Source organism: Oncorhynchus gorbuscha, linkage group LG01 (assembly GCF_021184085.1).
Source record: "Oncorhynchus gorbuscha isolate QuinsamMale2020 ecotype Even-year linkage group LG01, OgorEven_v1.0, whole genome shotgun sequence".
Classification (NCBI taxonomy): domain Eukaryota; kingdom Metazoa; phylum Chordata; class Actinopteri; order Salmoniformes; family Salmonidae; genus Oncorhynchus; species Oncorhynchus gorbuscha.
In genome coordinates, this window is record NC_060173.1 from 43,823,947 (window position 1) to 43,835,956 (window position 12,010).

The 12,010-nt window shown below is 45.2% G+C and overlaps 1 protein-coding gene across 8 annotated transcripts in view; it reads right to left on the reverse strand.

The window, feature by feature from the left end:
- LOC124038181 (A-kinase anchor protein 13-like) overlaps window positions 1-12,010 on the reverse strand; it is a 99,320-nt gene that overhangs the window by 13,936 nt on the left and 73,374 nt on the right. For 2 of the 8 annotated variants that reach the window (XM_046353738.1, XM_046353724.1), the window contains exons 13-23: window positions 11,478-11,537; window positions 10,270-10,438; window positions 9,984-10,083; window positions 8,896-9,006; window positions 6,807-6,849; window positions 6,570-6,684; window positions 4,524-4,680; window positions 1,576-1,643; window positions 1,233-1,296; window positions 718-871; window positions 355-467 (exon numbers count right to left, since the gene is read on the reverse strand). In XM_046353738.1, coding sequence (XP_046209694.1) covers window positions 355-467; window positions 718-871; window positions 1,233-1,296; window positions 1,576-1,643; window positions 4,524-4,680; window positions 6,570-6,684; window positions 6,807-6,849; window positions 8,896-9,006; window positions 9,984-10,083; window positions 10,270-10,438; window positions 11,478-11,537 — 1,154 coding nt within the window. The remainder of the gene's footprint in view (window positions 1-354; window positions 468-717; window positions 872-1,232; window positions 1,297-1,575; window positions 1,644-4,523; window positions 4,681-6,569; window positions 6,685-6,806; window positions 6,850-8,895; window positions 9,007-9,983; window positions 10,084-10,269; window positions 10,439-11,477; window positions 11,538-12,010) is intronic. The other 6 variants (XM_046353781.1, XM_046353764.1, XM_046353754.1 and 3 more) reach the window with 5 other exon arrangements.

Genomic DNA, 12,010 nt, shown 5'->3' on the forward strand with positions numbered 1-12,010 from the left:
ACATGAGGGCTTGCTGTATGGTGTTCACCGTGAGCAGACGAGCACGCTCCTACACATACACGGTTCATTATTGAACGAGGATCAATACAATGCATTAAAACATTGAAATAAAACGGCTGAAAACATTGGAGGCAATCTGAACATGTTGAATGTGTTTCACATTTGCTCACTCATTTGAAGCGAGCCCTTCAATGATGGGGGAACATGATTGGACAATACAGGCAATGATGGGGGAACATGATTGGACAATACAGGCAATGATGGGGGAACATGATTAGACAATACAGGCAATGATGGGGGAACATGATTAGACAATACAGGCTCTGTGACTTGGGGTCTCTCAGGGTAACTCACCTTCATCGGTGAGAGACTCAGTGGACTCGTTGACCTTGGAGATCTTGTGTAGTGAGTCTGTGGACTGGGACAGGTACTTCAGGCCCTTCAGAGGCATCTCGTCCATCAATGGCCTGCACAGACAGACAGACGGGGTGAGAGAGAAACAGAGTTAGTGAAGGAGGGGCTATGAGAGTGAAAACATAAGTCCCTTACACACTCCGGCTGCACAATTGCGGTACAATGCATTAGACACGACACTTGTGATAGAACAGGTCCAGTAATGAGCGCGTCGGCATGAGAATGTACAAGCCGAGTATGTGAAGGGGTATGTGAAGGGGGCGATGGTGAGCTGGTTGCTGGTTGAGTGGTGTTGTGTCTCACCCTGCAATGTTGCTGATGGAGATGCTCTTGGACAGGTTGCTGGAGAGGATGCTGGTATTCCTGCGAGGCACCACCGGCGCCACCATGACCATGGCCTGGTCATCAGGGGGCAAGATGGCAGACCACGGACGCTCCCGAGACGCCGCCGACGTGGCTGATCACAAACACAGAAATGAGTATATATATATTTCGTAGGAGGTGTGGGTGCACATAAATGCACAGGCAGCCTACTGCACATGGACACAAACGTACTGTACTTACAAATATACACGCAGTAGTTGAGGATACATACATGCAGTACTTGAGAATCAGTGGAGGCTGCTGAAGGGAGGGCGGCTCGTAATGGACTGAATGGAATGAAACACATGAAAACCAGACGTTTGATATCGCTCCATTAACCGCATTCCAGCCATTACTGTGAGCCGTCCTCCCCTCAGCAGCCAGATCACAGACATGGACACAGGTTTGATCAGAAAGACAGACATGGAATTAGTGGACAGAGAAGTATGTATTACATTTACTTCTCAACATGACTCCGGACACGGACGCAGAATCTACCACGGTCTGCTGCTTCTGCTGCTGAAAAACACAACGGAAATACAGTATCACGTATTACGCTAAATCAATGCCAATAACAAGCCTGTTACCCATTCATTCACACGTTAGACAGAGACTGATCAAATCAAATCGTATTGGTCACATGCGCATGTTTAGCAGATGTTATTGCGGGTGTAGCGAAATGCTTGTGTTTCTAGCTCCAACAGGGCAGGCACATTCTGTTCCTGTGTGTGTGTGAGTGAAGACGCATTGTCGATGTGAGTTGAGATGCTTTACAGACAGAGCAGAGCCAAACGTTACCTTCATTTTGACCTGGACACACACAGGAAGACTGTCTCTGCAGCCCTTATGGACCTGTGCATTGCAGTCTGAAACGATCAGAAGAAAAACAACATTAGGACAAAGAGTTGGTTGAACAATCGGTCAAACACTGCAGAAAAAGCCTCCACTCATCTCACGGGACAGAATACTGTGATTCTAATGTAAGTAGAAAAAATACAACCTTATACCTGCATCACGTGACTCATACCAAATCAACACAGCTTCGTTTCACCTGCATCACGTGACTCATACCAAATCAACACAGCTTCGTTTCACCTGCATCACGTGACTCATACCAAATCAACACAGCTTCGTTCACCTGCATCACGTGACTCATACCAAATCAACACAGCTTCGTTTCACCTGCATCACGTGACTCATACCAAATCAACACAGCTTCGTTTCACCTGCATCACGTGACTCATACCAAATCAACACAGCTTCGTTTCACCTGCATCACGTGACTCATACCAAATCAACACAGCTTCGTTCACCTGCATCACGTGACTCATACCAAATCAACACAGCTTCGTTTCACCTGCATCACGTGACTCATACCAAATCAACACAGCTTCGTTTCACCTGCATCACGTGACTCATACCACATCAACACAGCTTCGTTCACCTGCATCACGTGACTCATACCAAATCAACACAGCTTCGTTTCACCTGTATCACGTGACTCATACCAAATCAACACAGCTTCGTTTCACCTGCATCACGTGACTCATACCAAATCAACACAGCTTCGTTTCACCTGCATCACGTGACTCATACCAAATCAACACAGCTTCGTTTCACCTGCATCACGTGACTCATACCAAATCAACACAGCTTCGTTTCACCTGCATCACGTGACTCATACCAAGTCAACACAGCTTCGTTTCACCTGCATCACGTGACTCATACCAAGTCAACACAGCTTCGTTTCACCTGCATCACGTGACTCATACCAAGTCAACACAGCTTCGTTTCACCTGCATCACGTGACTCATACCAAATCAACACTGCTTCTTTGAACCACCCTAAACTAGAGAAACAGGAAATTCTAATCTGAAAACGCTGAGAAAATGCAGGCGCCATCAAATAACAGCTCATCTAACCACATAAAAGCGACACAATGACTAACAGAAGAATCCGGGATTAATGTGGAGTATGAAAAGGCCATTGAGTTGAAAGAGTTCCTCTGCACCTCCAGCCCATCCAACACAACAACAACACTTCAGGGACGGAACAGAAGGAAGACAACAATGAACAGGCTGTTGCGCTCTCCCAGATGGAGGTACTAAACAGTGAGAGGGGATTGTGTTGTGCAACAGGGTGTGTGCCCTTCAATTTTTCCGTGGCCAACTTGTGGGAGTTGTTTTGATTGTGTGTCAAACACAGATCCTGACAGACTGAATCTCTCAAAGTTGAGCTGAGAGAACAGAGAGAGGAGGCAGGTGTCCATTAGAATAAACTCTATTTCTTTATATTTCAGACGAAACTCCCTCACTCTCCACAAAGCCCTATTTGACTTTCTAGCTAGGAGATAGAGGCGAGGATCAGTCACTGATCAAGGTACCTCTGAATAACTAGGTCAATTGTCAAAACTAAGGGCTTGTTTCAAATCTAGGTCCGTGCTCGTCAAACCCTATGTGGGCCGCAATGCTGTGAAACACTGCATGTCTAAAACTAAGTCACTTCTGAGAAATGTGCCACGTAAACCTAACTTAGGGTTTACAGTACAGGATCCTCCGCTAGTGTGTGAGACAGACAGACAGACAGACAGACAGACAGACAGACAGACAGACAGACAGACAGACAGACAGACAGACAGACAGACAGACAGACAGACAGACAGACAGACAGACAGACAGACAGACAGACAGACAGACAGACAGACAGACAGATAGACAGACAGGATGTTCGTCACCACACAGCAAAGTGCAGAGAGACAGAACCGAGCTGTAAGAGCAGAGCTGACTTCTCCCAGCTGTGTCAGGGGCAGGGTGATGCAACCCAGTGAAAGACTGAGGGGACTAGCTGGGCCGGGGGCCACATCCGTCCCCTGTCCCTGGTTCCATCTAACCACCCACCCCCTCTTCACTGGGACAGACCCACCCAGTCCATCACACTTCAGACAGACTGACAACAAACAAAAGAGTTTGAGAACTATGCTTGGGAACTAGGCTCTGCTGTTCTAATGCAAGCTGCTGTCCATACAAAGATGGTGGGAGGAATGTACATACTGTCGTGACAGAGAGGTTCTATACGTCCACTTCTGTTGGCCCCAAAATAAACAACATCCTCTTAAGTTCTCCTCAGACAGACCCTCGGCGTGTAGGATTTCCTGTGTTTTGCTTAGTATGGACTTTCTCAACTAGACAAGCTGACTAGGCCGTTTCAGGGAACTGAATATAGTAAGCAGTCCCCACTAGGCAGGGTAGCCTAGTGGTTAGAGCATTGGACTAGTAACCGAAAGTTAGTTGCAAGTTCGAATCCCCGAGCTGACAAGGTACAAATCTGTCGTTCTGCCCCTGAACAGGCAGTTAACCCACTGTTCCTAGGCCGCCATTGAAAATAAGAATTTGTTCTTAATTGACTTGCCTAGTAAAATAAAAATAAAAAAATTTAAAAAATAATCACATGGCTTGGAGCCAAAGTAGGACGTTCCATCACCAGATACACAATGACTGCAAACACAGCTTGGGCCCCTGAAAACCTACAGGTAGAAACCCACTGTCCAGAGCAGCACCAATCATAGGCCTATATAACCACCATGTAAAGAAATAGGGGTTTTGAGGGGTTAATAAAACTAGAGCAGTGTCTCTTACCCTGGAACTCTCTAGAGCAGTGTCTCTTACCCTGGAACTCTCTCATAACACCTGACGTGGGCTGGAGGGAGGAGGAGGAAGTGGTTTACAGAAGAGGAGGGGGTGTCTTACTGGTACAGAGGAAGGCTTCTTTAGTGTTGATGGGTTTGTTGCACTGGTGGCAGGTTGTGGAGGGGGCTGGGTTCACAGAGCTGAAGAGATGGCCGTTCAGGCTCTTCTTCTCCTTGCAGTCTTTCTCCTTACCCTGACTCTTCTCCTTGTCCTTCTCCTGTTAGAGATACAAAGACAAAACGCCATCAATTATCTGAGTCAAAGCACAGTGATGCTTTCGGTAGTTAAGCAATCAAGGTCTTACAAATAGATCTCACGCTTGGATAATAGTTAGCCAAAGACGTGATGCATGAGTCACTTGCACAAAGATATACTAAGGAAGTATGCTGACAACATTGACCACTAGTCAAAACGGCATGTGTTTTGGCAGTCTCAAAAACCCATTCCTAATATTTCCGTATTTTCTATCTAGAAGTCTCATTCACAAACAGAAACTTAATTCCGACAAACGGTTACAGTATATCAACGTAACCACATACAATACACCGGGCTGACAGAAAACACACTATCGGGTGTTTTGTACAGATAGACACTAATTCATGCCGGGTACAGGAAACAACCAATATCCTGTGATTCTGACTCAACCTAAATAAGATTCTAAAATCAATTCTCCTGAAAGAGGGAAGAATGTGTGGTGAGAAGAGAGTGTATCATGATGTGTTCCCGTCTGAGCCGTGAGCCAGGCACTAGCCAACTCTAAACAACGAGGCTGGAGACACTTCTTCCCCTTCTCATCAAGACACAAGTCACAGGCTGCCAACGAAAACCCTGCACTGTTCGACGTCATAGAAATAAACTAGTAGATATGATAAACAAATACAGTAGTTAGTGACATTGGGAAAGTGCGAGGCACACCTTCGACATGCAGTAGTTAGTGACAAAGTACATTATGGTGACTAACAACTCCCGGTTTCTTCCCAGAAGTCCCAAATGACCAATATCCCCTACCTCATCCTGTCCTGCCTCAGCCCTCAGCTTCAAGGAGCGACCGTGTGCCAGGAGACGTCTACACAACATTACAGTAACAGTCTGTCTGTTCGCTGGTCTGGAACAAAAGGCGCTACAGCCTCTACAGACAGAACACTGGCGTTCCCATGACGCCAGCCATCAGCCCACCAGGAGGAAGTGAGATACCATGTGTAGGATGAGGGGGGTGGTGGAGGGAGGATCTGTGCTGTGCCTCTGCTCTGCTGTATTCTGCCGTCTCTGTTACACAGCAGCCCCACTGCAGCTTCCGGCCTCTGGCTCGCAATCTCAGCAAATATTTCTACAGTATGTACAATGTACATACTTTCAAGTATGAACAAATCTTAATGGAAATAAAATGTATTTTTGGGGATACAATCACAGGGAAATAAAATCACAAGAGAACTGTGTTGATGCATGGTCTGGGCGTGACTGTTTTTTACTGTAATGTTATCAGGAAACATGGTAGAATTAAGTCTAAGAGAGTGGTTTGTTTTCGCAGAAGCAGTGATGCCATACAGACGGCTTTTTGAGAAAGACCACAGCATGCCTCTGTTTCCTGTTTGACTTCCCTACTGCGTGCAGAACAGGCGCCTCGCTCTGCTACTCACACCTCACAGGCGGATACACTTACCTAACAGAAAGATACTGTAAATCCCTTCTGAATACATGTACTCTGTATAAATGTATCCATAGAACTGTATGTATTGAGAAACCTTTGAACACCTAATAATCCATTTGATTTAACGTCAGAAAGACCAAGAGGGAACAATAGCGCTAGGGTCAGAGTGAAAATGTACTACTGGGGCTTCTTCAATTTAATTAACCAATACAACTTGATTTATCCTCTCGCATACAATTCTGAGCCAGGCCCTGTGCTCTGCTAGTGCAGGAAGTGGAGGAGAGGAGGAAATGGAGGAGGAGGAGGAGAGGAGGAAATGGAGGAGGAGGAGGAGAGGAGGAAATGGAGGAGGAGGAGGAAAGGAAGAGAAGCAGGAGGAGGAGGAGAGGAGGAAATGGAAGAGGAAAGGAAGAGAAGCAGGAGGAGGAGAGGAGGAAATGCTGAATGGACAGACTCACCTTGTTCTTCTTAGTACTCATTTTGCTCTTGAGGTAACTGAAAGTGCGGCTGACCTTGGTCCCTTGTCTCCCCTCAGTGTAACTCCGCAGGGGACCCGGGTCCTCCTCAGAGATGCTGAACCAGACAAGAAAAAATGCACTGAACATACGGCCATTTACACTTGTTCTGCTGGAGAAATAGCAATCACAGTACGCATTGTAAGAAAGGCCCCATTGAAAAGAAAGCCTCTGTCGTACCTGTACTCTAGTGATCCAGAGGTGCTGGAGTAGGATCCCATTCCTACGGTAGAAATAGAGAGAGGGGGTGATGAGCTGGACCAATGGAAGCATGTTGAAATAACATGTTGAAATTACAGACTGGAATTCCTCTGTATAAAATCATACAGACTTACAGTATATAACCATGAAACAGGCTTGTCATATTTTTTAAAATCAGAATTGTGGTTCAGTACATGTATAAATGACATATTACATAATCATTACAAGACATTTCCAAGCAGAGGTGATATCACATAACACGTTTGTACAAACATCCAACTGAACCAGTGGGTACTTGGTAGGACGGGTTACATGTGGAATTGCACACTGGGTAATATGGTTAAGGACATAGCCAATTAACATCAAGCCCCCAAAAAATACATACACTACCGAATGTGAACAATAGACAGCATATATTTACAGTAGTAGTCATGGGCGGCCAGTAATAAAGAAAGTTACTAGGGGCAAAACACAGTCCTCCGGCAAAGCTCAATAAGGCACACATCACGTGACAAACACAGCCCTCCGGCAAAGCTCAATAAGGCACACATCACGTGACAAACACAGTCCTCCGGCAAAGCTCAATAAGGCACACATCACGTGACAAACACAGTCCCCCAGCAAAGCTCAATAAGGCACACATCACGTGACAAACACAGTCCTCCGGCAAAGCTCAATAAGGCACACATCACGTGACAAACACGGAGACATTTTCAAAAACTGCCATGCAACATCTCTTACAGCTCTTAAGCTGCAGCTCTGAAACGCTAGAGCCGCGAAAGCCCTCTGAAACGTCATCCCCCAGTAACGGCCCGGCCAGGGATTTTCTTCCTATCGTTCGCCCCCAAAATAATATACAAGCCGTTCTTACGAGGCTCAAAGGAGTGTGAAAGCAGCAGTGAAATTTCCTAAAGGAAACTCAATCCTTTTTAGCAGCTGTGAAGCCCAAAAGGAACACTTTGAAATGTGTTTATGTGGATTTCAAAGAATGGAGGCTAGAGGGAATAAATAGAAGTGATGGAAAGAAAAAGGGGAAGAAATATGTGGAAAACTCACAGGAGGGACATAATATGCATGGCAGCCATGTCAAATACAATAGGAAAAGGGCTACTTGGGGACCTGGGGAAATCTGTGCTAGGAGAACGCTGATTCTTTAGCCTCCGTTCGATACCAATAGTGGGAAATAGATTCTGGGGTCATGGGCGTCTCCTGCAGATATTCATTAAGGGCTGAATGATGATGATGATGATGATTCCAGATGGCTGACTGGACTGCAGAGGGCTTTTTACTCTGAAGCTGCAGTATTTATTCGTATAAAAGACCTCATTGAGTCTGAAGCTGTTGCTAGGTTTTCAGCCGTGTACAAATCGTTCATAAATACAACGCTCTTAAAAGGACAAAAGAGTCAATCTTGTCCTTGACTGTTTCATGAACATTTAATAAATATGTGAACATCTTGGCGGATTTTTATTTATTTATTTTGAATTAGACTGAAATGAAAAACATGGACATGGTTTGGCATAATCCTGTCATTCCTCTTCAGCCCTGGTCTTGGTAACCAAGATTTTCAGAACTAAGCTGTAGGCATTGCTTTCATAAAATAGATGAAGCCATAGTCAGAAAATAACATAGAGCACAATAACTTAACAGACACAATTAGTGCACTGGTCAGACTCGCCCAATTTACAAGACCTAATAGTCTATGTGGAAGCAATTGTCTTATTCTATTCACAAACACTTTGCTTGAATTTTCACTAAATCGACTTTCATTACCAGTGCATATCTGATCACCTGTTCCGTTTTGGTGACTGCAGATGAAAACCTACTTCTTTGAAAACAAACCTATGTACATGTTGAATTTCTCTCGAACCAAATGACTTGTCGACAACTTCAGAGACATTGACCCTGTTAAGGGGAGGGGACCAAACAGAGATTAGGGCTGGATTTAGAGTTTAGCGGGATGTGATGTCCATTTAGTGACACGGGCAGAAGAAGAGGCACACTACACAGGAAGCAGCCAGGGGCTAGGTGGGCACTCAGGGCATTCTGGGAGCTGTACAGTACTTACTCACAACCTCCTCCTCATCACTGGAGGAAGAGCCAATAGAAAAGAATGTTCTAGATTTGGGGATGCTGAAGGAGAAGGAGATGCGTCTCTTTGGTCGAGTCCGTCCGCTCGCTATCCAGTTCAAGGGTACAAAAGACATCAAATCACGCATTAAATGAGCACAAGAACCTGGGCCGAACCTCAATGCCTTCCAAGTGATCAAATGAGCCCTACACAGACTTGACCTCATTCCCTACCAATTGATTGAATGAGTGACACCCCACACAAAGGGACAGGGAAACCAGAGAAGGGAGAAATCCCCGCCCCCAGTGATAGTGAGGAGAAGCTGTAACAGTAGCCTCTGTTAGCCCCAGAGGAGATTGGGATTGAAAGAGTGAACTAACCACCTGATTGGATGCTGTCCCTGTCAACTGTCTGGAAAATGAACAGCAGATGTACAGAGAGAAAATGGACCTGAAGGATGAGGTTGGAAACAGCAGGTGACAGGAGACTTGATTGTTGGATAGATAGAGGCCTGGCCTTTTGTGCCACCATGCCACCACAGACAGAGAGAAGGCTGTAGGGCAGGGGGATCAAACTCATTCCACGGAGGGCAGGGTCTGCAGGTTTAAAAAGGTTTCCCTTTCCTGCAGTAACATGACCAACTCGCCCTCTAGTGGCCTCATGGGTGGAACGTTATTCATATTCTCCATAATTGTATCATTAATAAACATTGTTTTTTTTAACACTGAAAATCCTGTGTTTCTATGTCATATTTCAGTCTTCTGCGATGTATATAAAGTGTAATATTGAGATTCAAACTCAAAATTGAATCCATTTCAACATCTTTTTTTAAGCCCATAACCATGTGCGTGAGGTGTGAGGTGTATACTCTAAGTAGATTTCTTTAAGACTACCAAGAAACACTGTGACACTAATGTAGCCCACTTCAGTACAAGGTGAGGGGAATTCCTTACTAATCAGTGACCTTAAGTACAAGGGTGGAGCGAAACACTCGCATACACCAAGGCCCTCCGTGGAATGAGTTTGACATGTGTGCTGTAGAGGGGAACCCAGAGAAAGTGTTAACGTGTTAGAGTGAGCCTCACCGTCCAGGTCTCTGTGACTGATGGCCAGCATGGACACCGACTTGGTGAGCGCTTGGTGAGGTATGAGGGGACGTCTCACAGGCAGAACTCTCCCTGACAGCTGAAATAGAGGAGAGAGAGAGTGATCAGTGAGCTGTCTGCAATCAAATAAAACACAATTTCACTCAACTACTGGGCATACAGAGAGCCACTCTACACGGGAAGTTGCAAAGATTTGGCGATTGCGCAAGCCTTTGCGCAAGCAAGACACAGGACCCCTATGGTTAAGATAAGCCTGGACACATACCTGGCTGTCGAGGCTGCTGCAGTCGCCAAGGTCTGACTCCTGCTCCTCTGTTAGGGACAGAAGCGAGCCTCTCTCCTCACTGTCCAGGCGGGTCACACGTCCAGCGCTCCCCACGTCGGCGGAAGCCTTCCCAGCATCCTCCTCTCCAGCCAGGCCCTCCAAACTGTAACTGCAGCCACAACACAACAAAACTGTGTGAGTTACTGAAAGCATTTTGCGTCGGGACAATAGATACTAACACCCCGAGAGATGTTTAAACCACAGGCAGGCAGTGAATTCACACCCAGCAGATCCTCGTGCTCCGGGCAGATGATCAATCAGCTGGTTCAAAACTGAAACCAGACAGGTGTAGCGCACAAGTACATGCACATGTAGACACTGAACTAGATCCCTGCAGGACGGCAGTGAGGAGGTGATGGGAGGAAGGAAGGAAAGCATGTATAGCCAAAGAGGAATACATGAACACCAGCACAAACAGGAAGGAACACATACATGCAAACCGAAATATAATATAAAGGGCAAATAACTGAAGTATAATACATATTTCCCCCCAAAGCTTCAATTTCAGGTTGGCAACTTTTAGTTTAGTTGATTAAAAAGTGTAGAACATTTAAGACAACAGAACAATTCATGTTAAATAACAGCTATCAAATAACACACTTGAGATCATGAATGTATAAGAAATCAGCATTCAGTATTGGTGTACAAAAAAACTAGCACCTCGTTCCCGACTGTGTGATGATTGGTCCTCTCACTGAAGCTGCCAAGCGAGGTAACTGAACTAAAACCATAACTCACATGTACGGCTCACTGATGACGATGCTTATACTGGCTGTTTTAAGCTTTGCCATAGTTAACCAGCAGTGTAGCAGTCAAATACGATCGTTCTAAAGATGCTTGATGCTTCCTCTCTAAATTCTAGCTTCCTTGTCTCTGAGAGTGAGCCAGAGCGAGAGAGGCAGAAGAGAAGTGACTGCATCCCTGAGGTCGACCACGACCGACCAAACAAAGTGACAAAGACAAAGAGACCACAGTGAAAGCAGCAGTGACACACACCAAGCCAGATACAGTACATCCCGCACAGAGCACAGAACATGCAGGGGCTCCCGTCTCTTTGGTATCTCATCTTGTTAATCCTCCTATACTGTCAGTGCATTCTTTCCATCTTTATTTCTCTCCCGGTTAGTTGACACACAGTGATGGCATACCTTCTGCTATCAATCTGTTCCGGGTGAGGAGGGGGGATGTTGGAGGGACACCAGCTCATACTGACAGGGAGATGCCAGGGAGAGGGATGGAGAGGGACATGAGAAATGGGTGGACAAAGGGAGAAACAGGGTGACGTTATTACAGGGTGAAGGGGGGGGGTCAAAGGTGAAAGTGGTGGGTTAATGATTAATCCGGCAGTCGGATGTTATTAATATTGTTCATTATTTCATCATTAATAAACATTATTTTCTTTTTTTACACAAGAAATCTGATGTTTCTTCTATGGCAAATGGTTTTGTTATATTTCAGTCTTCTGTGATGTATATAAAGTATAATATTGGGATGCAAAGTCAAAATGGAATATATTTCAACTCTATATCTGACATGGTAAAGGTGTCATCCTTTTAAGCCCACAACCATGTGTATGAGGTGTATACTTTTGTTTCAAAGTAGATTTGTTTAAGACTACCAAGAAAAACTCTGTGACCCTGACTAATTACATTTACAATTATTTTATTTTATTTATTTAAGT